The sequence below is a fragment of the Cynocephalus volans genome, chromosome 9, assembly GCF_027409185.1.
Source record: "Cynocephalus volans isolate mCynVol1 chromosome 9, mCynVol1.pri, whole genome shotgun sequence".
In the NCBI taxonomy this organism is placed as follows: Eukaryota; Metazoa; Chordata; class Mammalia; order Dermoptera; family Cynocephalidae; genus Cynocephalus; species Cynocephalus volans.
Window position 1 is genome coordinate 128549535 of NC_084468.1, and position 27723 is coordinate 128577257.

General features: G+C 39.0%; 1 protein-coding gene across 1 annotated transcript; it reads left to right on the forward strand.

Annotated features, from left to right (window-relative positions):
- The first annotated feature begins 235 nt into the window (after nt 1-235).
- On the forward strand, nt 236-27666 carry C9H4orf51 (chromosome 9 C4orf51 homolog). Its single transcript, XM_063107485.1, is given in 9 exon segments — nt 236-465; nt 8750-8830; nt 21793-21814; nt 21816-21851; nt 23934-23994; nt 24571-24644; nt 26830-26917; nt 27009-27058; nt 27154-27666. Coding segments are annotated over 9 exon segments (1155 nt in total).
- Nucleotides 27667-27723: the final 57 nt, after the last annotated feature.

Sequence of the window (27723 nt, forward strand, 5' to 3'; positions counted from 1 at the left end):
ATTTAAAACATTTGTTAGTTAAAATTTGGGGTGATGGGGGATAGCATTTGTGGAGTTTTGTGATCTGTTGCTTGGCAACTATATCTAAGACAGTTAAGCTCCTGCACTCTGTGAACTGTGGGAGTTAACTACATTTGGTGAGCCGGGTCAATTGCTTCCTGTTACTGAAAGGAAATTAATTTTCATTATGCAGAGGGCTTGAAAAGTTGTCATTCAGAGAGGGCCATCCATAGCTATGTCACACTTCTACTTGACTCCACAAATTCTTCGGCCCTTTAGCCCTCTTACTTCTCAAGAGTCTGATCTGATCAGACACAAGGCAGGAGCATCGTGGAGGAAGGAGACCCAATGGTCCGATTCTTCTGTGAGGACGTACTCGGGCTGTTACCGGAAAAAACAACTGGATGAGTCCACATGCAGCTGGTTTTCTTTTAGAGCAGGACAGCATGAGCCTGGGTATAAACAGTAAGATTTCTTTGTGCTTTGCACCTGGATATGTCACTATAAATAGACAAGAGTGCTCTTAGAGGAAAGAGGGTATTGCAGAACCTGGGAGACTTCACAGACTTCAACCCTGTACATTTCCCTGTGTGAATGGCAGCGGGGAAAAGAGCTAAATAGTTACCAGCTGAAATTATGATCCTATTCTCTATTTCTATTTAGTATTCCTAAAATTACATATACTCCTGAAAGGATGTGAATATGCACATGTGACTAAACTGTGGATATTTTGTGTTCTCTTCGAGAGGCAATCCTGAGACTTTTACTTTGTTTCTCGTGTAATTTTTCTACTTTCAGGAGTTTAAAAGTTTGCTCAGAGCAGGAAGTGGACTAAGTCATCCTCCACTTCCCACCTGTGGTTATCGACCCACACATGTGTTGAGGGCCAATAGACATTTTCCGAGTGTTTACTGTAAGCCAGGCCCTATGACAGGCCCACAGTCAAAAATTAATTTCACAACATCAAGGTCAAGGGTTCAGATGCCCAAACTGGCCAGCCGCCCAAAAGAAAAAAAAATTAATTTCAGTTTGATAGGTAACTGCAACTACAGAAATACATAATCAGCATGAGGGAAGATTTTATCAGTGTCTGTGGTGAGGGAGGGAGTATTGTATTTCTGGAAAGATCTTGGTGAAGCAGGTTTCTGGGGAGCTGGTTTGGGAAGGCAGGTGAGGTGGAGACTAGAAAAGCACAATGCATGGAGGAGAGTGTGCATGACAGTAAAGCAGCATTAACCCCAGACGCTACCAGGGAGCTGCAAGGAGCTCGTGAGTTTGAAACTGATAGTATGAGTGGGAATGTGAAAAAATGTGAGGACTTGTTACGAAGTCTGTCCCTGTGTATGTTAATTGGTAAATATCTTATCCAAATTCTGGAAATCTCTATGAAAATCTACTGGACTGTTGGCTCCAACTTCAAATGTGAGGAATAACCCACATAATACCCTAATGAATATTAGTTACATTGCCTTCCAAGTCTTTCCGAATCATCAAAACAAAGTGCTTAAAGCTAAAATGTCTCCAAAGTACTTTTCAATTGGGTGCCTTGTCTAGTTTATTCCAACAAACTACAGTCTCTGCATTTTTAATAGCTCTCAAGTGTGTTGACACTTCACTTAGCTTTGGAAGTCCTTTTGTTAATTCTGTGATATTTGAGGCACCTCTTGACCAGATAAGGAGTCTTGGAGTACTGCTGGGGTCCTCTCTGAAAATACGTAGTGTTTGAAAGCTGGTATCCAAATAGATCTATTCACCAGAGTAGAAAAAAACGTATTTAATAACCCTGAAAAAGGAAGAAATATAACATCTGGTAAAAATGTACAGAACTTTGAATTTGTTTCCTATTCAGAGTGTGATCATTATGTGAATCATTCCAACCAAGGCACTCTGTGACATCGCAAACCACAAAAGAGCACAAGCTTGTGAGGTTTATCTATTTTTTGGAACCTCTGAAACGTCTTTGCACAACTATTGCTTATTCTATTAGAAGCAAAGAAGAAGCAAGTGTTATAAATGAAGATGAAGGGCACATTAAGCTCATTTTGAAAGTATTGGTTATATTCTAAATTTGCTTTTGTTTTAAATCTTTTTTGTGGTTAATTGTAGCTACAAGGACAAATGTCTTTTTAAGTTCTGAGCAAAAGCTGTTTAAAATTTTGTAAGGCTATAGACAGACATTTTTACACTGCTATGAAATCAACATGGTCCAAGAGAGATTATTGGAACAAAATATAAAATGATTGACCATTTAAAAAGTGTTGTCAGGAAAATATCAAACTATGCAAAACAGTACTTTTTTTTCACCACATACGTTGAATACCCATTTTGTGTGACTCAAGGAACTTGATAGAAGTCTTGATCATCTGGTTCTGAATCAATTTTAACAGCAAATATGTAAAATTCATAAACATGAAAAAGGAAGGATTCTGCATTGAGAGAATGGAGATTAGTGTTGTACGGAACTTAAGCAATTATGGAATATTCGTGTCAGTCCTAGTTGTCTGCCAAGGGAAGAGATGCATTTTGGATTCCTAAGACAGGGATTTGGTCAAGTATAAATTATTAAGTCTTGATGCTTTGTTTATCCATTAATTCATTTTATTAAGTAAATATTTATTAATGTCCTATTATGTGTAAGGTCTTAGACCAGATGTTGGGGCTATATCAGTGATCAAAACATATTTAGCTCCTGTCTTCATGGAGCTTATAGTCTGGTGACAGAAACAATCACGAGAGAAACATACATGGGGCCGGCCCCGTGGCGCACTAGGGCCAGTGCAGCTCTTGGGAGCGCAGCGGCGCTCCCGCCATGGGTTCGGATCCTTTATAGGGATGGCCTGTGCACTCACTGGCTGAGCGCGGTGCGGGCGACACCAAGCCAAGGGTGGCGATCCCCTTACCGGTCACAAAAAAGACAAAAAAAAAAAGAAAGAAACATAAATGATCTGTGCTTTGAAGGAAACAAATAGGGAGCTTTGTTAAAAAACAAAAAAAAGAGTGGCAGTTTCTTACAAAATTAAACATAGTTTTACTATATGATCCAAAAATCATGCTCCTAGGTGTTTACCTAACTAATTTTAAAATTTATGTTCACAAAAAACCTGCATGTGAATATTTATAGCAGCTTTTTTCATAATGACCAAAAGCTAGAAGGAACCAAGATGTCCTTCAACAGATGAATGGATAGACAAACTGTGGTACATCTAGACAATGAAATATTATTCCATAATAAAAATAAATGAGATACCAAGGCATGAAAAGACATAGATAAATTCTTAGATTCTAATTAAAGAAGCCAGTCTGAAAAAAGTCACATACTGTATGATTTTAATTATACAACATTCCAGAAAAGCAAAATGAAGACAGTAAACACATCAGTGGTTACCAGGGGATGGGGAAAGAGTTGAATAGGTGATGCATGGGGATTTCTCAGTTCAGTGAATATGTCACTGTAATGGTGAAGGCAAGACATTAAATATGTTAAAACATATAGCACTTTACAGCACAAGAGTAAATCTTAATATATGCAAAGTTTTAAAAATTATTTAGGAGGGATCCCAGGATGAAATACAGAATGTGATAAAGGAATCTAAATGTATTACAAATGTGCAAAATGACCTCACTGAAGGGGGTGTGGGAATAAGGTGCTGCTCTAAGTAACTTTGGAAATGAGTGGAGTTTATAAGACTGAAAGGCTGCAGGAACTGGACATAAGCACTGTACTGCAGTTGATGAAGTTGCTTCCCATGGGGTTTGGGGTAACAATTCTTGAAATGACTATGCACATATACTGGAATTGAACAAATAAGTAAATGGGTGGCAGATGGTGGGAGCCAGGTTGCTTGCTGCTGGAGTGGAAGGTTCACAATAAGCAAGGGGAAGAAGCTAGGATGGTCCATGTGGTAATGGATTAGAATTGGATATATTAGTATGAACTCATGTTTAGCTTAATATACATGTAGATGGTTACATATAGAGATATTTATAGATATGTGTCTATGCACAGGTTAGTGTGCACACATATATTTCCTTGTTCTTTGGGAGAAAGTCACTAAGCTTAGCCCATATCAATATGCATTGTCAGGAAAGAGGGCCTAGAAGCAATACGTTCTAACAAATAGCAGTTCTGGTGCCCAGAATTTGGTTTCTAATACTATTCTCCAGTAAAAGAAACCAGGGTTCCTTGGAGAAATAGCTGATTATCAGACTGGGGTAGGAGATATACAAAATGAGCCTGGAGCATCTTGTAGTACCAGAAAGTACAAAAGTGCCACAACCCCCCCCACCCCCCCAAATACACAGAAACCAAAATCAAGCCAAAACAAAACAGAAAACAATAATGGAGCCAACTGAAAGAGCTCCCAATGGTCAAAGATGAAAAAATTTGAACAACAAAATAAAGTAGTATTGCATTATAACCCAATGTACAAAATAAGCATCCATGAGTCTATTCTGGTGTAAGTACATTAATAGGGGAGAAAGGATAAGTCTTTTCATGCTCAAGGCAGTGAAGCCTAACTCACTACTCCTTAAGTGTGAGCTGTGCATAGTGACTTTCTTCATTACTATGGAAAGGAAAAAAAGTACCTTTGCAGTGGAGAAACCTGACAAATACTACCTCAAGCCAGACGATTAAGGTTAATATTGAAAATGATAAACCATATTGACATCCTTGATATGATGTGATGAGAATGGAAGTTTACTTTTGTGGTCTTGCTGCCCAAACACATTGCCCTCATCTAATCATGAGACAAATATCAGAGAAGTGCCAATTGAGGGACATCTCACAAAACAACTGACTATTAATCCTCAACATTGTCGAGGTTGTGAAGAAGAGGACAGTTTGAGAAACTGTCCCTTCTATGAGAAACCTAATGAGACATGACTACTAGAAGTAATGTTGTATCCTGGATGAGCTCCTGGGACAGAAAAAGGACATTAGGGGAAAACTGAGGAAATCTAAATAAAGTATAGGCTGTAGTTAAAATGTGTCAACATTGGTTTATTAATTGTCACAAATATAAAATAGTAATATAAGATGCTAATAATAGGGGACACTGGGTACGGGGTATATGACAACTCTATATACTGTATTTATAATACTTCTGTTAATCAAAGTGTTCTAAAATTAATTTTTTAAAAAAGAAAAGAGCCCTACTAATTCAATAAGACAAGAAATGGAAAGAAACTATACAGATTAGGAAGGGAGAAATAAAACTGTCTTTGCAGATAATATAATAATCTATGTAGAAAATCTTTATAAATTAGCCAAAAAACTTCTGGAACTAAGTGATTACAGCAAAATTGCAGAATACAAGGTTAATATACAAAGTCAATTGCTTTCCTATATATGAGCAATGAACAAGTGGAATTTGGGATAAAAAACACAATACCATTCACATAAGCACCCCCCAAAATGAAATACTATGGTATAAATCTAACAAATATGTACAAGATCTATATGAAGAAAACTACAAAACTCTGATAAAAGAAATTGAGGAAATAAACAAATGGAGAGATGTTCCACGTTCATGGAGAAGACAACTCAATATTGTCAAAATGTCAGTTCTTCCAAACTTAGTCTATAAATTCAATGAAATCCTAATCAAAATCTTAGCAAGTTAGTTTGTGGGTATCAATAAATTTTCTGTATTAGTCTGTTTTCTGTCATTTTTAGCAGAATACCTGAAACTGAGTAATTTATAAAGAAACAATTTATTTATTTCTTATAGTTTTGGAGGCTGGGAAGTCAAAGGTCCAGGGGGCACATCTGGCAATGACTCTCTGGTGAGAGACTCTCTGCAGAGTCCTGAGGCAGCACAGGGTATCATAAGGCAAGGAAGCAAGAGCATGCTAACATACTCACCTGCTCTTCTTATAAAGCCATCAGTACCACTCCCATGATAAACCATTCATCCATTAAGCCATTAATCTGTGAATTAATTAATCCACTCATGAGGGCATAGTCCTCACAATCCAATCACCTCCCAAAGGCCCCACCTCTCAATACCACCACACTGGGGATTAAGTTTCAGTGTCAGTTTTGGGAGAGCACTCAAACTACAGAATTCTGCCATTCCAAAGTTTATAGGCAAAAGACCAAAAATAGCCAACACTATATTGAAGAACAACAAAGTTGGAGGACTGACACTAGTTAACTTCTATACGTACTATAAAGCTTCAATAATCAAGACAGTGTGGTATTGGCAAAAGCCCAGGCAAATAGATCAATGGAACAGAACAGAGAGCCCAGAAATAGACCCACATAGATATAGTCAACTAATCTTTGACAAAGGAGCAAGGGCAATACAATATAGCAAATACAGTCTTTTCAGTAAATGGTGCTGGAAAAACTAGACATCCACATGCATAAAAATGAATCTAGGCATAAACCATTTACAAAAGTTAACTCAAAATGGATCATACACCTACATGTAAAATGCAAAACTATAAAACTCCTAGGAGAAAACTTAGATGACCTTGAGTATGATGATCACTTTTTACATACAACACCAAAGGCATGATTCATGAAAGAAAGAATTGATAAGCTGGACTTCGTTAAAATTAAATACTTCTGCTCTGAGTAAGACAATATCAAAAGACACAGACAGGGAGAAAAGATTGCAAAATGTACATTTGATAAAGGATTTTTATTCAAAATATATAAAGAACTCTTAAAACCCAAGAATAAGAAAACAAACAACCCAATTAAAAAATGGGCCAAGGACCAATTTTTAACAGACACCTTACCAAAAGAGATATACAAATGGCAAATAAGCATATAAAAAGATGCTTCAGGACAGATGTTATCAGGGAAATGCAAATTAAACTACTACACACCTATCAAGAGTGAACTCTAATGTCAACTATGAACTTTGGGTGATAATCAATGTGTCAATATTGATTCATCAGTTGTAACAAAAGTACCACTATTGTGAGGGAATGTTGATTATGAGGAGACTATTATTATGTGAAGACAATGGGTATATGGGGAATCCCTGAACCTCTCTCTTAATTTTGCTGTGACCCTGAAATTGCTCTTAAAAAAAAAAAAACTCAAAATAATTGGGGCAAAAGGGGGAGAAGGTAGAGAGGAGAGTTTCTTTAGGTTGGGTGTTCAGAAGGCAGGAAATATTATTAGGATTAAAGAGAGACATTTTATAACAGTAGAAAAGTCAACTGAATAGGAGGAAATTACAATCCAAAATTTATGTGCATCTAATAACATAGTCTTCAAGCTTACGAGGTAAAACTGAAAGAGCTAAAAGGAGAAATAAGCAAATCCACAATCATAATTAAACATTTTAACACACCTCTCTCAGTAAATGATGGAACAAGCAAATAATTAGTAAGTACACAGCAAATTTAATTGACATACCTAGAGTACTGGACCAACCAACAGCAGAATGTACACATACATTCTTTTCAAGAGTACATGTAATATTTTCAAAACCTGACCATATGTCATGCCATTAAAAAGTGAAATCAATGACAAAAAAACTAGAAAATATCCAAATATTAAAGAATTTAACAATACATTCTATATAACCCATGTGTTAAAATAAAATCATAGTGAAAATCTAAAAAAATTTAGATTGAATAATAAGTAAAATATGATATATAAGACTTGTGAAAGCAGTAGCCAAATGTGAAAACAACCCAAATGTCCACTGACAGATGAATGGATAAACAAAATGTGGTATATACATACAATGGAATATCATTCAGCCTAGGAATGAAATTCTGACACATGCTACAACATGGATAAACCTTGAAAGCTTTATGCAAAGTGAAAGAAGCCAGACACAGAATGACAAATGCTGTATCATTCTACTTACATGAGGTCCATAGAGTAGGCAAATTCATAGAGATAAAAAAGTAGAATAGAGTTTACCAGGGGCTTGGAGGAGTGGGATATGGGGAATTATTGTTTAATGGATACAGAGTTTCTGTTTGGGTTGATGAAAAAGTTCTGGAGATAGGTGATAGTGATGGTTGCACAACATTGTGAATGTTTTTACTGTCACTGAATTGTACACTTAACAATGACTAAAATGGTAAATTTTTATCACAATAATAACTTTTAAATACATTTGTGGGGAGCAGGTCTTTTAGAATGCAGACATATCCACCCTTCAGTATAACTCTGTATATCCATCCCTTGCAAAAATTGTCAAAATCAACTTTTTCAAAACACTGGGAATTAACCAAAGGTGTTGCAAAAATCTGAGGAATGTATTCAAGGGAAACTGCAGAACCTAGGCAAGAACAGTAGGATTTGTGCATTGTAACTTGGCTACTCCCATCTCCTTGATAGTCCTTGAGAGCAGTGATGGTCTCTAGACTGCTATTAAGTTTTAAATTTTATTTGAAAACCAGCATAATTATTATAATCTTCTCTATTCCGTTCATAGCACTTATCTTATTTTGAAAACAACTCCCTAGAGAAACACTCATAAATCCTGTTGAAATAATTATAAACTTAATGTTCGAAATTTTTATGCACAGAAGTTGAAAATTTTACCCTTTTATGACAAATTAGAGAATAAATCACTAAAGACAGTGAGAAAATCCAACTTGTGTTGATTTAATGGGAGTGTGGCTTTATGATTGGGAGTGTGGCAAGAGGGGAAGAGAAGCAGTGAAAGTTTAAGAAATTAACTGAAAGGTAAGTGCATAGGCTGCATGTGATTTATAAACTCATAAAGTTATAAACTTATAAACTGGTTTCTTCTACTTGCTTTCTTAGGATGTCATTGCCAAACAGCTCTGCCTTCAATTCTCTGCTCTACCAGGCTGGTAGTCCAGAGACTACAGATGTTAAAGGTAAGTGCAACATGGTCAGTTTTTCTTTGCAGAGCACTTTGCCAAGGTTGTTGTATTTCTAACTTTCCGTGTTTTTTTTTTCTAGCTTCAGTGAAGTATGATTAACAAATAAAAATTGTATATATTAAAGTTGTACAACATGATGTTTTGATATATGTATACATTGTGATGTGAGTACCACAATTAAGCTAATTAACATATCAGTCACCTCACATAGTTACTGTGTGTGTGTGTGTGTGTGTGTGTGTGTGTGTGTGTGTGTGTGTGTGTGTGTGTGTGATGAAAACACTTGAGATCTACTCTCTTAGCAAATTTCAAGTATAAAAATATTTTTGTTAACCATAGTCACCATGCTGTATATTCGGTCTCCAGAACTTATTCATCTTATAACTGAAAGTTTGTACCTTTTGGTGAACATCTCCCCATTTCCATCACCCCAGAGCCCCTGGTAACCAGCATTCTATTGTCTGTTTCTATAACTTTGACTTCTTTAGATTTCATATATAAGTGAGATCATGCAGTATTTGTCTTTTTTTTTTTTTTGCCTGGCTACTTCCACTTAGTATAACATCCTCCAGGTTCATCCATGTTGTCACAAATGGCAAGATTTTCTTCTTTTTTAAGCTGAACAATATTCCATCATATGCATATACCACATTTTCTTCATCCATTGATTCAGCAAAGAACACTTAGATTGTTTCCATATCTTGACTATTATGAATAATGGTGAAATGCTGAAATTCACATATGCAGATATCAAGACAGTGATTTTATTTCCTTTGGATATATACTCAAAAGTGGGATTGCTGATCATATAGTAATTTTATTTTTAATTTTCTGAGAAAATTCCATACTGTTTTCTATAATGATTGTACCATTTTACATTCCCACCAACTATGCATAAGAGTTCCCTGTTCACCACATCTTCACCAACACTTGTTAATCTTTCAACTTTTTGATAATAGTCATCCTAACAGGTTTGTGTGATGTCTCATTATGGTTTAGATTTGCATTTTTTCTAATGATTAATGATGTTGAGCACATTTTTATGTACTTGTTGGCCATTCATATGTATTCTTTGGAAAAATGTCTATTCAAGTCCTTTGCCCATTTTTTTATCAGGTTGTTTTTTTGCTACTGAGTTGTACAGATTCCTTATATATTTTGGATATTAACCCTACATCTGAGATATGGTTCACAAATATTCCCCCTAATCTATTGATTGTCTTTTCATTTTATTGTTTGCTTTCTTTGCTGTGCAAAAACTTTTTAGTTTGATATAGTCCCACTTGTTTATTTTTGCTTTAATTTTTTGTGCTATTTATATTGTATCAAAAAATCATTGTCAAGACCAATGTGAAGGAACTTTCCCCCATGTTTTTTTCTAGGAGTTTCATGGTTTTAGGTCTTATATTTAAGTATTTTATCTATTTTGAGTTGATGTTAATGTATGATGTAAGATAAGGGTCCAATTTCTTTCTTTCTTTTCTTTTTTTACCTTTTTTCTTTTTTGGCATCTGGCCAATATGGTGATCTGACCCTCAACCTTATTGTTACAACACCACACTCTAACCAACTGAGCTAACCTGCCAGGCCCAATTTCTTTCTTTATTATGTAGATAATCAGTTTTTCCAACACTATTTATTGAAAAGACTATCCTTTCCCCATTGTGTGTTCTTGGTGCTTTTGTTGAAGATTAGTTAACCATATATGCATGAGTTTATTTCTGGGCTCTCTATTCTGTTCCATTGGTCTATATGTCTGTTTTTATGCCGGTACCATACTGTTTTGACTACTATAACTTTGTAATATAATTTAAGATCAGGACAAGTCTCTTTTCTTACTACTTTCAAAATTACCTGTCTGATTTTTGACAAAGTTTGGTAATAATGTGTCTTGGTAAAGTTCTCTTAGAGTTAAATCTGTTTGGAAATTTTTGAGCTTCATATACTTGGATGCTCATGTGTCTCCTCTGATTTAGGAAGTTTCTAGCCATTATTTCTTTAAATAAGCTTTCTTCCCCTTTCTCCCTCTTCTCCTTCTGGCACCAACTTAATCTGTATATTAGTGCTCTTGATGGTGTCCCACATATCCTGCAGGATTTCCTCATTCCTTTTCATATTTTTTTTCTTTTCTCCCCTGATTCAATAATTTCAAATGACCTGTCTTTGAAAGGCATATTCTTTCTTCAGGTTGATCAGGTTCATTGTTGATGTTCTCTATTGCATTCTTTAATTCATTGCATTCTTCAGCTCCAGAATTTCCATTTTTTTAAAAAAATAAAAATTATCATGTATATTTAAGGTATACAACATGATGTTATGGGATACATATAGATAGTAAAAAGGTCACTATGATGAAGCAAATTAATATATGCCTCATCTCACGTAGTTACCCTTCTGTGTGTGTGGGAAATCTGTCCATTCAGCATGAATGCCACATACAGTACAATTTTATTACCTATAGTTCTCATGTTGTACATAAGATATATAGACTTGTTCATCTTATGTATCTGCTACTTTGTATCCTCTGGCCAATGTCTTTTGTTTGTTTTATTTTTATTTCTGTCTCTGTTGAACTTGTTTTGTTCATGTATTGTCTTAATTTCATTGAGGTTTTTTGTGTTCTCTTGTAGCTTGCTGTGCTTCCTTAAAACAACTATTTTGAATTCTTTGTCAAGCAATTCATAGGTCTTTATTTTGGGAGGTTGTTTACTGAAATATTATTGCATTTCTTTGGTGGTGTCACATTTCCATGAATCTTCATATTCTTGAAGAGTTGCTGTCTTTGCACTTGAAGATTTGAAGTCTTTACAGAATGACTTCAGGATACAAACAACTTTCCCTGTCAGCTCTACTAGTGATTCTGAGGCTCTCTCAGAATGGTTGCTCCCATGCCATCTGTCTTGTTTCCTCTTCAGGGGAAGTCTTAAGATTGTATGTCTGCTATCAATTCCACAAAGCCAGGCCAAATGCTGACAGCCTCCTGATTATTCTCCCTAGAGTGGTGCCCTGAAATGCTCAAATTTGTGTGCTTTCTCTGAATCCCGTGGAGTTGGGCTATCTGTCTTTGCATGCCATCTTCAGTGGCTTGCACTCACTATCTGTGGGAGTACATGTGGGGAACCAGCCATGGTGGTGGGTAGTGATGCACATGGAGCATTGGGGGTGCCCATGGGCCAGTTGGGCTGGTCTACAGCTGAGGCATCCCAAGCAGCTGATGGGTAGCTTTCCTGATGAACGCATGAAGCAGTAAGTACAATCACAATCCATGGCTCTTTGTTGAGTTCCAATCCCTAGTTTCTGTGAGTCCCCCACTGCCTCCCTTCCCTGCTCCCAGCCTACCTCAGCCACTCAGCTATACTGATCACCTCAGTAGTCTGAGCTGAGTGAGAAAGAAGTGAGCCTCTTAGGCAGTGTCTTGAATGGCTGGAAGAGCAGGTGCTTACTTACTAGGCTCTTAGTTTCTCACATGGAAGAAATCACGGGCTGAGGAGATCTCTCTCGGCACTGAGCTGTGCTGCCTTGCAGGAGGGGTGATGTGGGTAAAATGAAGCTGTTCTTCTTACTCGCTTCAATGTATATATTCTTGGATTTTTTACTCCAACAGTGTGGTAGAATGTCTCCACTAGACACCCAGATTGCCACGAAGGTCCTCCCATCTGTAGGAGGTTGTCAATATCAATGCTTCTGTAGAAAGATGACAGCAGAACACTCCTATCCCACCACACCATCTAACTGACATCACTCTCCTACTTTTAGGTTCTTGATTACAATCCATATGATTTCCATTTTCCTAATAAAGGCAAGATGTCTTTAGCAAGAAAGTGACCATGTTCCACTCTGGATATATTGCTCTTAAAAAATGACAGTTATTCCAGGGCAAAAATTTCTCTCCTTCATATTAGTCCCAAAATGTAATTTCCTCCACAGCTTTGAGCTCTAGGTAATGTAATTTGAGCTTTACTGAGTATGACAAACAACTAAAAAGAGAAACTGAAACTATAAACAATCAAATAATAAACTATATTTACCAATCTATAGCCACCTCCACCTGGTTTTAGTTAAATTAAGTTAACACTAGTTGCTGTAATAAATAAGCCTCCAAATTCCAGTTGCTTAACACAATAAACTATATTTTTTCTTCATAGAAAGGCCAAAGTGGCTGTTCTGCAGGCAGACCTTCCATGTCGTGATTTAGGGGCACAGACTTCCTCTTGAGCTTCCACCACCCCCTGGGGCCCTCGGGTCCTTTGTCTCCATCTGGCAGGTGGGGGATGAAGGGTAGGGAAATCACACATGTTCTTTCACCACTTCAGCCTGGAAGTGACTTGCGTCACTTATGCCCACATTCCAGTGTGATGCCAGAGAGTTCAGAAATGGATTCCTTGGCTGGACATTCACATCCTAGCAACAACTGTGTAGTATGGAAGGGAACAGCTGGCCATTCTGCCACACACTCTGATTTTGAGGAGGAAACCCAATAGGTTTTTCCCATCTAATTTTCATTTCTCAGGGCTGACTCTTTGAAGGTTTAATAAGGCTAATGATTATATTCTTAAATTAGGATTTTTAGCGTTTTATAAAAATATTCTGGTAATGCTTGCCCGTTTACTGTAGTATTTTAAAGTTTTAATGTGTGTGTGTGTGTGTGTGTGTGTGTGTGTGTGTGTGTGTGTGTGTGTGTGTGTGTGTAGTGGGGGGTGGATGGTGGAAAGAGTTATCCTGCAGCCTTATGGGGTTTTCCTAACTAATGGAGTTAAAGGTTTTTAATGGTTGCCTTGGATGACCATTATTCTGCTGGTTTACCTAATAAAATTTGACTTTATGGGAGTAGTACATTTAAAATGGACTTTATTTGTTTCTCTATGGTATGATGAAGTAAGAGGAAAGAACAACTATTTGTGCTATTGTTAAAATCAGGAAAGACTTTCTTTCTCCCCTTGCAGTAAAGAACATAAAATTGAAACACACCATATAGCATGGAGACAAGTTTGAAATAGGGAAGGGGAAATTAAACAGTCTGATCACATCATTCATAGTAAGTTAAGGTGACAGTGCATCTGATCTGAGTAGCGCAAAGTACAATCCTATTACATTCTTATTGCTATTTGTGCCCTTCAGAATTCTGATTAACCCTGCTAATCACCTCTGGCCTGCCAGAGCGGCTGAGCCGTCCTGCAGCTGGAGGGATAGGAGCGTTTGAGGGGTGGTAGCATGAGCAGCAAAAGCAATAATTTACCGTAAGTATTACTTTTTAGTTTCCTATCTCCTCTCCAATTTTTATGGGAAAGTATTGGTAGGAGAAAAGGTAGAAATCACATAAGTGTATATATTCATAACAATGACTCATTAATTTGCCCGTGTTGCCTTTTTCATTCTCCTCAAATGGTTATCTCCATATAATTGATAGCTATTCTCTTCATAAAGAGGTGACAGTACATCAAGGCAGAATTATTTAATTTGCCCCAGTGATAAATTCTCCGTGTGCTTCTTTTTCATTTCCATGTCTCATTTTTGGATTATCAACTTTAATTTTGCTAGAAGCCCCAAATGAAGGGAGTTAAAACATGAAGCCAAAGATCAAATTGTCAATACAAGCCAACTACTTAACTTTGCTCATCCCTCGTGGACATTGGTCTACTGATTGTCCCTTTGTAACATCCATTCATAAATAGACAAATCAGATGGGCTGTTTTTATGTGTTATTCACAATCATCATGGTGAAAATGTTCTCAAATTCATTTTCACAACTGTATTTCGAAAAGTTCACTCATATTTGCTCTTCCTACATTAAGGTTTTCCTTTTGCATTAATGTTAACCTTCTCTGCAAGTGTTTGATATGGTTGTAGTTTTTCTGACTTGGTTCCTTACTATGATCCATCATATGCTCACCTCTCATATTCAAAGAAGAACAAAGCCATAGCTAATAAAAATCAAGTATCGTAAAACCACAATAAAACAAATTGTTAATTCAACTTTCTCTCCATTTACACTGTGCTAAGACAGAGTCTGGCAAGTTTTGTTTAATTAAAAAGCATCTGTCCAGCAGAAGCCACTTTATGGAGAGCATAGTAGAGGGCAGACTGTGACACAGCAGGGCAGCTCTTGCTGGCCATCCCTTTTCTTTCTCTTGTTCTCAGCTCCATACCTGTCTTGCCCTGGGATGAGCCAAAGCTAACCTTGCAAAAGAGTACTCTTGCCTTTTTCATTTTTGCTGTTCCTGGAGATGTCATGTGTACTGGGAGGGGGGTTTATATGATCTGACCACGTCAATGCTCATATGTAATAACATGTGTGAGATGCCCTTGGGATATTTCCTAACCGCAGACAACAAATTCCAAGTCTCTGAAGCTGCTACTTGGAACTGCTTGTATGGTATTCTGCTTTTTACAAGGATGACAATGTTTAGGAGCATACTGACAAGAACCAAATAAAGGTCTAAGAAGGTAGCATGCATACAGTTTGTAATATAATCCCAAGAGTATTGTGTCCTTTTCTAACATCCTTCTTTTTCTCCTACTCCTTCACTACTACATTTTTCTTCCTTGAAGCTATCTTGAAACCTTGAGAGACTTCAAAAAGCAACAAGAACTCACTGGATTACACCGTAAGTCATGTCTTACCAACCCAACTCATTCTCCACACAGGGGGATCTTAATGCATGCACAAGACAATGTCCTTTCTCTGTTTCCTATTACACTTGCAATAAAATCCTAGTTCCTTAACAAGTTCTGCAGGGTCTTGCAAGAATATCTTCCGCTTTTCATTTCATACTCCTCCCACTTTTGCTCACTCTGTTCCAGTTATATTGGCTTCATTTAGTAACTTGAAAATGCCAAGCCGTTTCCTACCTCAGGACCTTTACATGTGCTGTTCTCTTTGCTGGAACACAATTATCCTGGCTCCGCTGAGCTGTATCCTTCAGGTCCTTCAGGTCTGAATTTAAATGTCACCTATTCAAAGAGACCTTTCCTGGCTACCATGTTTAAAATAAGTTCTCTCTCCCTTTCTCTTAATTTCTATCTTAGTACCTGCTTTGCTTTCTGTGTATTTTTCTATTTATTTACTTGTTTATTCTCTCTTTCTCCTTCTAGAACATAAGCTTTATGAGGGGAAGAACTTGTCTATCTTGTTTTTCCTTGTAACCCCAGCACCTGGCACAGGGTTCAACACAAACCTGATGTCCTATAATTGTTTGTCGAACAATGATTTTTATGGGTCTTTCATCGTTGGCTTTTTCTTTCCCACAACATACTTCCCTATAGAGGCAGTTCCTTATTTATAATTTGTTTTCCAAAAAGCAATTTATAAATTACTTTCAAAAATTAGAATGTAGCTTATAGAAGCAACTTTTGAAAAACTTGTATTTCCAATGGTAGCCTTTAGAATCCTATGCAGTGGCCCCTAAACTTGCAATACTTTAAAAATAGAGTGAACAAATAGCACCTGGCACTGTGGCACATGCACATGATTATAGTTATACACACTCTTCTATCACCCAGCCAGATTCTGTAATAGGCAAACCCCAAATCTGACACATATGCATGAGTGGTATAAACTAGTGATGGCAAATGTGATTTGGGGTGAGGGGGAAAGAGGAAAGAGAGCAGGAGAATGGCTAATGCCTGTGGGAGGAGTTGAGGCAGAGGCAGGGGAAGGATCTTCCATTTCTTAGCAATGAGGGTGGCTTGTGGCTTCCAACCTTTGTTGATTTTGCTTTGATCACATCTCAGGCCTGTGCTCCCTTGTGCTGTTTTGGATCATTTCCAAAACTTATTGCTCCTGGAGGTTGGGGCCCCTGAGATAAGGTGGAAGCAGATGGGTTAGGGCATGCCTGCATTGAGGGCTTCCCCACAGGTTTTCTAGTCTGCTGAAGAAAGGGACCATAGGCTAGCCGTGGGATGCGATCTTAATGGGGCAAATGGCAGCCAAACCAGGCAACCTGTCCCCAGCTTTCCAGGGAGAGGCTCATAGCTCCTCAGTTAAGGCCTCTTCACACTCAGGCCAGCTCTTCCCAGAAAGAGGTGTAGGGGGAACTCCCCCTCTCCAAGGCCTCCTCTTTTCTGCAGTCTAGACATGGAGCCAACAGGAAGCCTCTCACGTCCCCCTCAGCTCTACAGGGAGATACCCAGGAATGAAACCCACCTGCTCCCCCCTCCTCCCACAAGGAGACCTAGTTCATGTCCCTTTCTGTGTCTGACTCTGCACAACATTACGCTGTCAACTGAGTGTTTCTACGACCCAAGGCAATGCACTTTCCCCTCCCGCCATATATGCCTGGGACGTTCTTCTTGCCCTTCTGCACCCATCGCCCCACACCTGCTGCCTGGCAGGGACTGATTTGACTACTTCCCTCCTGGTACGTGCCCTATGGGTCCTTTCTGTCAAGAGGAGAAGAAGGCTCCAAAAGGCTTTGGCACAAACACCTCCTTTGTTTTCCCCTAGGACCACCTCTGTTTGCCTTCCATTGCCAGCGAACAAAAGCTGCCCCTGTGGGACAGTGAGGGGTAGAGGTCAGAGGGCAGGCTGCTGCCTCACCTAATCACCACCCTCCCCATCCTCCCCCACCTCCCTGTGGAATGTGACAGCCACCAGTGCCCAGGGTGTGCAGCGAAGGGAACAAGGTGACTTAGAACAAGCCTTGTTCACCACAGGGTTCTGCATTCACTCCCAGTGGGCTGTCACAGCAAAGGGACCTTCTCATGTTGTGATTTGTTTTCTGGCTAATTTGTATGCCTTGCTGTGAGAAATGCATACATTTCTTTTAAACTACAGAAACTAATAAAGATCACATTGGCCACCAATAATTCTAGGTGGAGTGATAAGCACTTTGCCTGCCGTTGAAGTCCTCTCCATGCTGGAAGTGACAGCTATGCTGGATGATTGCCAGCGTACCCCAAAGAATCCCAGCATGGGCCTCTGGGCTCAGGAAATAGCAATGTCCCTTCCTAGTGTTGGGAATTTTATTTTGTTTTGTTTTGCTCTCTCTCTCTATTTTAAACTAGGAAACAGACTAATAAATGGTTAAATGTGTTTGCCGGAAAATATTCAAGTGTAAGGCAACAGTTTCCAAATTCCCTGCAGAGACTGGACACAAGGGAACATTGGCAGCCAAGCCTGTTATTAAGAAGGTCACAAGATGCCATCTGTTACTGCGTGCACTTTACTGTTCAAGCAGAACATCAACTAGGAGGTGGTTGCAATTGATTTTGCCTGTGAGCTTAAAAGATAGCACTACAGTGGGCACTATGCTGATTTTCGTGGGCTTATATGAACAGACCACGTGTCTGCCTATGAGATGGGCTGGAGTTACATGGGGGGAATACAGGAAGAAGGTGAAGCATGTTTAGGTTTGTCCTTAGTTAGAGCTTAAATGTAATTTGGAATGCTGCTGGCTGGTTTTTCTAAATTTTTTGTGCCTGGCTTTAGCCATCTAAAATATGATAATAGCCACTGCCTTCTTATAATTATGAAGTTAAGGCAGATAAATGAATGCCTTATTCTTTTATTCACAATTTAAAAAAATTTTTAAATCCATAGAAAAGTTGAAAACAGTACAATCAATACACCTACTCTCTCCTAGATTCATGAATTGTTAACATTTTGCTACATTTGTTGCTCAGTGTCTACATACTGATACCTTTATATACTTCTTTGCTGGACTACAGAGAGTAAATTAAAGACATCGTAACAGTATAACCTTAAATACTTCAGCATGTCTCTCCTATGAGTCAGAATGTTCTTTTATATAACCACAATATGAGGGTACTTCAAAACATTCATGGAAAGATTCGTACTATCTTTTAATTCTATTTTTCCCATGAACTTTTTGAAGTTCCCTTGTACTATTATCACACTGAACAAATTTAACATTAATGGAGTAATTTTTATCTAATATTCAGACCACTGAATGTCTTATTCTTAAAAATATGTCAGGAAAGAGATTTGTTTTGTAATCAATCCCAATGGTTAATGACTTTCTAAGACAGTAATAGCTTATATTTTTGAGGCACCTTAAAAAATCTGATGAAAGCTCTGGGCCTTATCTCCAGAAAAATATCCTTAAAGACACTTATACAAGCCCACAATGCACACAACTTGGATCATTCCAGGGTGTCCGTGGACTGCAGGTTAAGTTGTTAATGTTTAATCTAAATTCTTCTCTTTTGTGTACACGCAGGTTAAGACCACGGCACTCAGAAAAGATGGAGAACAGCTTATCTTCACCTTCCAACATTATGTTTTGTGTTCATGAACCTTCATTTCATGGAACTCAAAGTTTCAAGGAACTCAGAGATGGGTAGATGGGAGATCATATTATCCTCAATCTATTAGAAGAAAACTGAATTCCAAATAAGGCTGACAGTTGTACTATGACAGACACCCAGCAGGTGGACTAAATGATTAGAATAGAAGATCTAGAAGAACACTTCAAAACTTGAGCTTCTCTGATTCTGCAAGAGCTCGTGCTCACAAGCCTACACTTGCTTTCCTGGTAATTTACTTTCAAAACAAAATACCTGTAACATTCCATCAGGGTTGGCACAACATTTAAGGATCTAATATCTAAAAGTAGAATTTGTTGGCAGTTACTAAGATAGTTTCATCAACAAAATTGCCCGATTTGGTTCTAGGACTAGGAAGTGGAAACAGGGGGGTGGATAGACACTAGCAAATTAGGGTAACATTAAATGCCCTTAATTAAAAGGCGAGCTGAAACTGCCAAGGTCAAGTTGCACTGTGGGCTCTATTTTGTCAACTGTAAACTCGCAAAGAAAACTCATTAGCTAACCATACTCCAACATATGTCAGCTTACTGGTGTTCCTCTCCATAAACAGATTAAAGAAAATGAGAGACATTTCTAGCTCAGTTAGAAAAATGACCAAGTTTAGCTAAAAGACACAAATGTGCAAATACCTGATGCTATGGTCTAGCACAAATTCTATTGTCTGTTTGTTTTTTTCCCCATAATTCATCAAATGCCTCAAAATTACTTTCTGTAAAACTTTAATATTATGGAATCACATCACTTACTAATTAATGATTATTCAGTGTAATTCTTGAAAGAAAGGAGTGTCAAAAAGCTAGTTAAGCCTATGGAATTTATAGAAGTCTTATAGAGCTTTGAAAGGCTAAGAATTTACACACAGTGGAACAATCAGAGCTGCTTGTGCAGAATAAACTTTTTATCCATCTGCTTTCACTGTAGCTATAAAAAAATGAATTTTTCTTGAATCTAGCTAAATAATTGTCAAGTTCTTTGAGTCTGGCTTAAGAAACCTTGTTTTAAAAAAGTTTATCAGCATATGCATTAGTCTATTTTGTGTTGCTGTAACAGAATACCTGAGACTGGGTAATTTATAAAGAACAGAGATTCATTTGGCTTACAATTCTGGGACAGCTGCATCTGGTGCGGGCCTCAGGCTGCTTCTACTCATGGCGGAAGATGACAGGCAGCTGGTGGGTATAATCAATCACATGGCGAGAGGAAGCAAGAGAGAGGAGGTGCCAGGGTCTTTTAAGCAACCAGCTTTTGTGGGAACTAATAGAGCGAGGTCCCACTCAGGTCCCCCTCTCCCCCCAGGGAGAGCATTAATCCATTCATGAGGGATCCTCTCCCATGACTCAAACTTGCTATACTGGGGATCCAAATTTCCTATGAATTCTGGGAGGACAATACATCCAAACTCCATCAGCATAAAATAGCACAAATAACAATTTTTGACAAATGCTAGTCCTCTCTTTTGATTCATCCCTAACTAATGACCAGACCCTATCATGTTATGCCAAGCAAGAACCCCTTTCAGCATTTCTTATTTTTAATGGAAATACACCAGAGAATGCAACATGATTAGTCATTAGGGAAATGCAAATCAAAAACACGATAAGATACCACTTCAGGTCCATTAGAATGGCTATAATCACAAAGATAGACAATAACAAATGCTGGTTGAGGATGTGGAGAAACCAGAAATTTCATTCATTGCTGGTGGGGATATAAAATAGTACAGACACTTTGGAAGACACTTTGGCAGTTTCTTTAAATGTTGAACATAAACTTACCGCAGGATCCAACAATTCTATACCTAGGTTTTTACCCAAGAGAAATGTAAACATATGTCTACATAAAGATTTGCACATGAAAGTTCACCATAGCAGTACCCATAGAGTAGAAGCCAAAATTGGAAACAACCCTAATGTCCACTAACTGGTGAATGGATAAGAAAATCTGGTATATTCACACAAAGAATACTATGCAGCAACAAAAAAGAACAAAATACTAAAACAACTACAACATGAGTGAACTTCAAAAACATTATACTAAGTAAAAGAAGCCACACATAAAAGACCACATAGTGTGTGATTCCATTTATATGAAATGTCTGGTAAAGGCAAATCTATGGAAGAAGAAAGTAAATTACTGGTTTTCTGGGGCTGGTGGTAGGAAAGGAGATTAACTATAAATGGGCCTGAGGGGATCTTACTGGGGTGATGAGAATGCTGTAAAACCAGATTAGGGTGATGGTTGCATAACTTGGTAAATTTACTCAAAATCATTGAACTGTACACTTAAAGTGGGTCAATTTTACGGTATGTAAGTTATGCCTCAATAAAAAATACACCCAAGCTTCTCAAGGCCTTAAGAGAAATTTATCGCCCTGGAATTTTAGCATAGTCTTGGTTCCCTCTGATTCTAAGAGTGTAAGCTGTGTATCACAGAAGAATGTTCCAGACATAAAAATGTTTACTCCTCCCAAAAGCTCCAAAAGTTTTACTACAAATTTAACTTTCAGTAACAGTTTGCCTTACCTGACTGACTCCTGCTTTTCTGCTGGTCAGATGCTAAAGGAAAATGAGTAATGTGTGTAAAGTCGGTTGGTAATAGCCTAATTGGGAGTATAAGAAATTTTATTCTATCACTGGGTTTAATCCTGATTTGCCCTCTTCATTTGTATGCAAGATTATTCCCTGATATAACCAGGTCCTTTAGAAAAGTCACTTGATGTCAAGCACGGAGTGGTAAGTCTGACATTTCCCAGTGACCGTTTAGAAGTAGAGAGTTTAAATGATTGCACACTGCATATTATTCATAAAAAAACAAACTAAGAAGAGTTGGAATTAGTTTTAATAATACTTATTCATCAAACACTTATTTCTGACTCTTTATTATGTGTGCATCTTTCTATTAGGTGATGGGGATACAGAAATAACCAAGGTTACCAATTGCAAATAACTGATGACGCTGTACTTTTAGCATAGTCACCACCTGTTCTTCTTTCACATGCAAGGCAATAATTATACGTAAGAGACTGGCAGTTAAAAACAAAAACAGCTTTTCTCTGATTGTAACTTTCAAATAATACAGAGAAATAGAAACAAAAGTAAAAATCATCTGAAATTGTTTTCTTCCTCCCAGGAATATTCACTGTTTACATTTTAGTGAACTTCCTTACAAATGTCTCTCTATACTTATGTACATATAAAGACACATGCACACTCACACAGTGTATTGTGTGGACACTGAGATTATACCGGATACTGTCCTCTGTAATCTACTTTTATCCCTCAATATTTTCATGGATATCTTTCAGTGTTAATAAACATAATTATTTGTCATCATTTTTAATGGATACATAGTATTTCATTGATTGAACATATCACAATTTAAAAATATCCCATATCGGGCTGAGCCCGTGGCGCACTCGGGAGAGTGCGGCGCTGGGAGCGTGGCGACGCTCCTGCCGCGGGTTTGGATCCTATATAGGAATGGCCAGTGCACTCACTGGCTGAGTGCCGGTCACGAAAAAGACAAAAAAAAAAAAAAAAAAAAAATCCCATATCACCAGGCATTTAGGTTTTTTCAGATTTATAGCTATTATAAACAATGCTGTGATAAGTAAAATTTGAGCACACATTTTTGCAACTATAAAATCATCTCTTCAGGGTCCGTTCCCCTAGGAAGAATTCTTGGGTAAGAAAGTATGCTTATTTTATATATGGCCAAATTGCCTTCCAAAAAATTGGCCTCATATCCCAACAGTACTATGGGAGCACCTATCCTTTCTAACATTAGCTTTACAAAATAATGTTTTTCAATTTGATAAAAATATTTCAATTTTCTAAATTCATTTCTTTGATTATTAGTGAGATTGAGCATTTTCTCTGATGCTTATTAGTTATTCATAGTTTCATGAATTATAGTTATGAATTATAGTTTCATGAATTATAGTTGATTTTCCTTATTCACAGTAGTTACGTTTTGTAAAGTTGACATGAACACTGAATTAAGGACTACTGAACCTTTGCTCCTAGGAGAAGTATAAAGTTAGGTTCCTGAGAGCTTCCAGTCACAACATTTTTGTCAATTGATCAGTATGTAACTTTGTTTTTATGTATGTTTCTGTTTAAAGACAGTTGATTTAATATATGTTAACTTACTAACATTTAACTCATAACCAAAAGCACTGAAAATCATGCCTGAATGAAGCCAGCACTTCAGCGATATGCTTGGGGCCATTTTAACCAGCTAAATCACCAACAAAAAGCATACAAACGTGGCAAATGTGGCACTAGATAGACTGCATAAAGGATACTTGATCACAGAATGACAACTGAAACAAGGCGGCTTTGTTGCTTTGTTGGACCTCATCTGGGACCGTGCATGTTAGGTGACTCAAATTTTTGCAACTCTGTGCATGTCCACGAATGACCTCAAAAGGGCTGCCAGTATTGATGTTGGGGTTACAAATAAATTTTAGCAAGTAGATGAATTCACAAATACAGAATCCATGAATAAAGAGGATTGACTGTATGTTTTCTTTGCCCATTTTTCTTCTATTAGGGTGTTTAGCTTTTTCTTTTTTATTTGCATAAGCTGTTTTCACATTAGGTTTGTACTCTTTATCCTGTTCTTTATAAATACTTTCCCCAGTTTTGTCTTTCCATTGTACTGGTATTGTCTGTTATCACAGTGGCTTTTGATAGCAGTTTCAAAGTGCCTTTTGAATGGGGGGGAGGTGAACAACACCAGAAAAGGAATTTTATTAGATTTCTATTATTGTGAAAATGGTTGGTATTTATTTCTGTCATTTCTTTTTATAGGCACACCAAATTTGGTGTTTTGATGATTTTTCTCGGGCACCTCCAAATTATAAAAAATCATGTAAGCCCCATCCTAAACCATTACTTTATATCCATTTTCTGCCTTCATCTTAATCATGATCCTCATCTATTTTCATACCTTCCAGAGTCTGAGGCCATCGAAGGAATCACAAAATCCTTTTGCATTTCTGCTTCCTCCCTCCTGTCACCCATCTTGTTAATTCATTCTCTGTCTCCTAACAGTAATGAAGGTAGGATGCAGAGGTAACAGGAGGGAGAAATCCAACAGAGACATTTGTCACTCCACAGCAGCCCTAAAAAAATATATCTGTGAGGAGGTCGTGGTGGTGGCAGAGGTGGGGGTGGTGTATACGTAAAGGTTGGGAACTATTGATTTAATAAAAGCGTTTGGGGGCCGACCCCGTGGCTCACTCGGGAGTGTGCGGCGCTGGGAGCACAGCAGCGCTCCCGCCACGGGTTCGGATCCTATATAGGGATGGCCCGTTGGCTCACTGGCTGAGCGCGGTCACAAAAAAGGACGAAAAAAAAAAGTGTTTGGAATGTAAGTAAATTTCATTTATTCATACCATGGTAGGCTATGCTTACCACAAGCGCTTTGGCCGTCTCTTGTCCCTAGGTGTGAGACCTAAAAAACAAGCACTTGAAACCCTGATAAACTACAGTCGACGAGGGAAAAACTTCCTAATGGGTGTAAGAATCTCTTCACTTGTCATCCAACAGTGGTCATTTGGGGAGAGTCAATAAGTGGGCTTCCAGGTAACTCTGCATGGCAGTGGAGGGTTGGTGGCATGTGTAAGTTTACAGTTGGTATACAAGTATTCCCTAATTTATAATCAGGTGAAAAGTTGGGCTGTTCTGATAAGATAAACAGTCTTCCTTAAAGCATCATGAACAGTTTTTTACGTATCTCTCCAGTCATTTTGGATACAGGCCTCAAAGAGGATTATGAGAATTGGAATTTCTGTTGTACTACCCACATTTTCATCCATGATATCAGTGAGCTGTTGAATTCTGCCTCTTGTGGAAAAAGCAATAAGTTCTCAGATTGTCCTTCTCTGCCAGGGACCCAGCCTGGGTGCCCAGTGTCCTGGACCCACCTTTCCTGTGAGCCTGTCCTGCCACCCAGTATCTCTACTGTCCTTGCTCCTTCTGCTATTGCCTCCAGACAAGAGGCTCTGTCTTGCCTCAGATTTAGTCAAAACCCACTAATTTTTAACAGAACGTTAAAATGGAATTCTTTTTATGTTCTGACAGAGACTCTTAGAGAATAAGTTGAAAGAGTAAAAACTGGTTTCTTCATGTACCCTACTGACTTTACTTCATCTATTATAAAAGTCACAACTATTTTTGCTATCCTATTATTTTTGTGTATTAAGATTTCTACTTAAATTGACTTTTTAAAAACTCAGACTTACCCTAAGTAATTATACTTGTGATGCTACAGGTTTGGTATGCTAGTTATGTGTATTACAAAAAAAAAAAAGAACCTGACCTTTAAAATAAAAAATGTTAATGTTACTCAAATACCACCTAATTCAAGTATCAAAGCAGCCACCAGTTATATAGACATTTCACTTTAGAAATGCTGGTCTATGGGTATCAACTAGCCAATCTGATACATTTAGCTAACGGGACAGTGTTGGATGGCCCGCATTGAATGGCCCAGGCAACTAGTCTATTTTAATGGTGGCCTTCCAGAAATTTTTGACTTTCCTGCTTTAGGACCTGATAACTTCCTCAGGGAGCATTTCAAGCACAGGAAGGCATTGCTGAGGCTGCTGTGCAGGAAGTTATTTGGGGGCATTTGAAGTTGTGTGGTCCACTGACATTGTATTGTGTGGGCAGCGAGAGACTTCCCTTCAGTGTAGGGTTGGTTGGTGCCTACTTCTAGGAATGGGAGATGATTTCCTGAAATGCTGGTGGCATCCTGGGGAGTTGCTTGGGAGAATCATTAACGATTGTTAAATAAATCAATCCCTCTTGCTGCATGGAGTTGTACTGGTGCCAAGCAATTCCATTGCCAATCCGTGCCCACAGCTGTTCTCTGCAAGGTACTTCCCGGACCCCTCCCCTATAGTGAATTCTCTATACTCACAGTCGTTTCTTTTAAGTCAACAATTCCTGACAAAAAAGTGATATTACATCCTGCTCCTGTTTTTGTGATGCAATAACAGGTTAAAAGTACGTATGCACACACAAACCCTACACACAATTAATACCGGGAAACCTTGGATCTAGAGTCCTGACCAAAAAATAAATCATGACTTTTTATTTATGAGACAAGGCAAATCTTAATATTTTTAAACAGGTGCTATATTTGGGGGGGAGTAGAAAAACACTGAGATGTAAAAAATAAATTCCTGGATTAGCAAGTAGGAATTGAACGAAATTTTCAACCATCATTAACAATATTCTTTTAAAAGCATTTGCTTGGTGTGTAGTGCCCTTGCTAACAATCCTCTAAATATATATATATTCCTGGGTCCTATCTAGAAGAAGTTCACGGTGTAAAACTGGAAAGCGGAGAATTCAGACCCAAGAATGTCTGTACTAAAGTAAAAGCATGTTAGGGAATTGGGGAGGAGGGTCTTGGCGCTAAAGGACGATTAAGGGGAAGCCGAGCAGCGGTGGCAGGGCAGTGGCTCCAGGAGCTCTTGCCTTTTTTCCTCTCCTGCTTATTGGCCTGGCCTTCCTGACACAGACACAAAGTAAGAGGTAGGAAGGTTCACAGAGATGGAGGAAAACGCAGGAACGATCCCCACGCCGGCCCATGAGTGATGTCTGGTTAGGAAGAGGCAATTTAATTCCCAATTCTGTGGAAAAAGTGACCTTTGCGGATGAGCGAGTGTTGACAACCAGGCCATTTTTTCTCCAGCTTCAGGGACAATGTGATTCTGAAAGCAAGGTTGGCTCGTCCCAAGACTCAGAAGCTGATCGATACTCCGATTATGGCGGGGACGACAGTTAGCGTCATTTAGCTGAGGTGGCAAACGAAGCCACAAAGCCGGAGGGAGGCCCGGAGTTCGCTTGGTAACGACGTCGAGGTCTGAGGAGGCCGGGAGCATCCGGACCCGCAGACGGGCTCCGTCGGGCACCTCGCTGGGGTGCAGACGCCTTTCTCTCTCAGCCTTTTCCTTTTTCACTGGAGGAGGGGGACGCAAGTTGTTATAATCACTGTTGACTTTTCCTTTTAAATAAGTGCTCGGAACGGCACGTCTCTGCAAGCACAGCAGACACGGTGTTGTGGCCCCGAGACGCTCGCGGGCCGCGGCGTCAGGGAACCCGGGAGGCGCGTGCGCACTCGGGGCCGCCGCCCGGGCACACAGCGGGCACGCGGAGCCGCTCCGAGCGCCGCGGCCGCGGGAGGGGGCGGCGGGGGCGCGGCCTTTCCCGCCCGCCTCGCTCGGGAGGCGCCGCGTCCCCGGCTCCCCGCCCACGGCCCGCCTCCGCGCCCGCCGGCTTCCTCTTCCCGCTCGGCCGCCGCCTCCGCGTGTCCCCGCACCGCTCCCCGCCCGGCGGGCGCGCGCTGGAGGGAGGGCTCCGGCCCCTGCGCTCCTCGGAGCGCGGGAGGAGCAGCGCCGGCCGCACCACCTTCCTCCCGCCCACCGACGCCGTCCTCTTTATGATTCTGAGGAACAGGAAAGATAATCTAGAAAGCCGCCCCCTGCCCCCACCCCCAAAAGCCCTCCCAGTGATGGTTCTTGTGCTTTAGGCCCGGGTTGGGTTAAATACATTCCCGGGGAGCCAGCTGGTCTGGTTCCCGGCAACC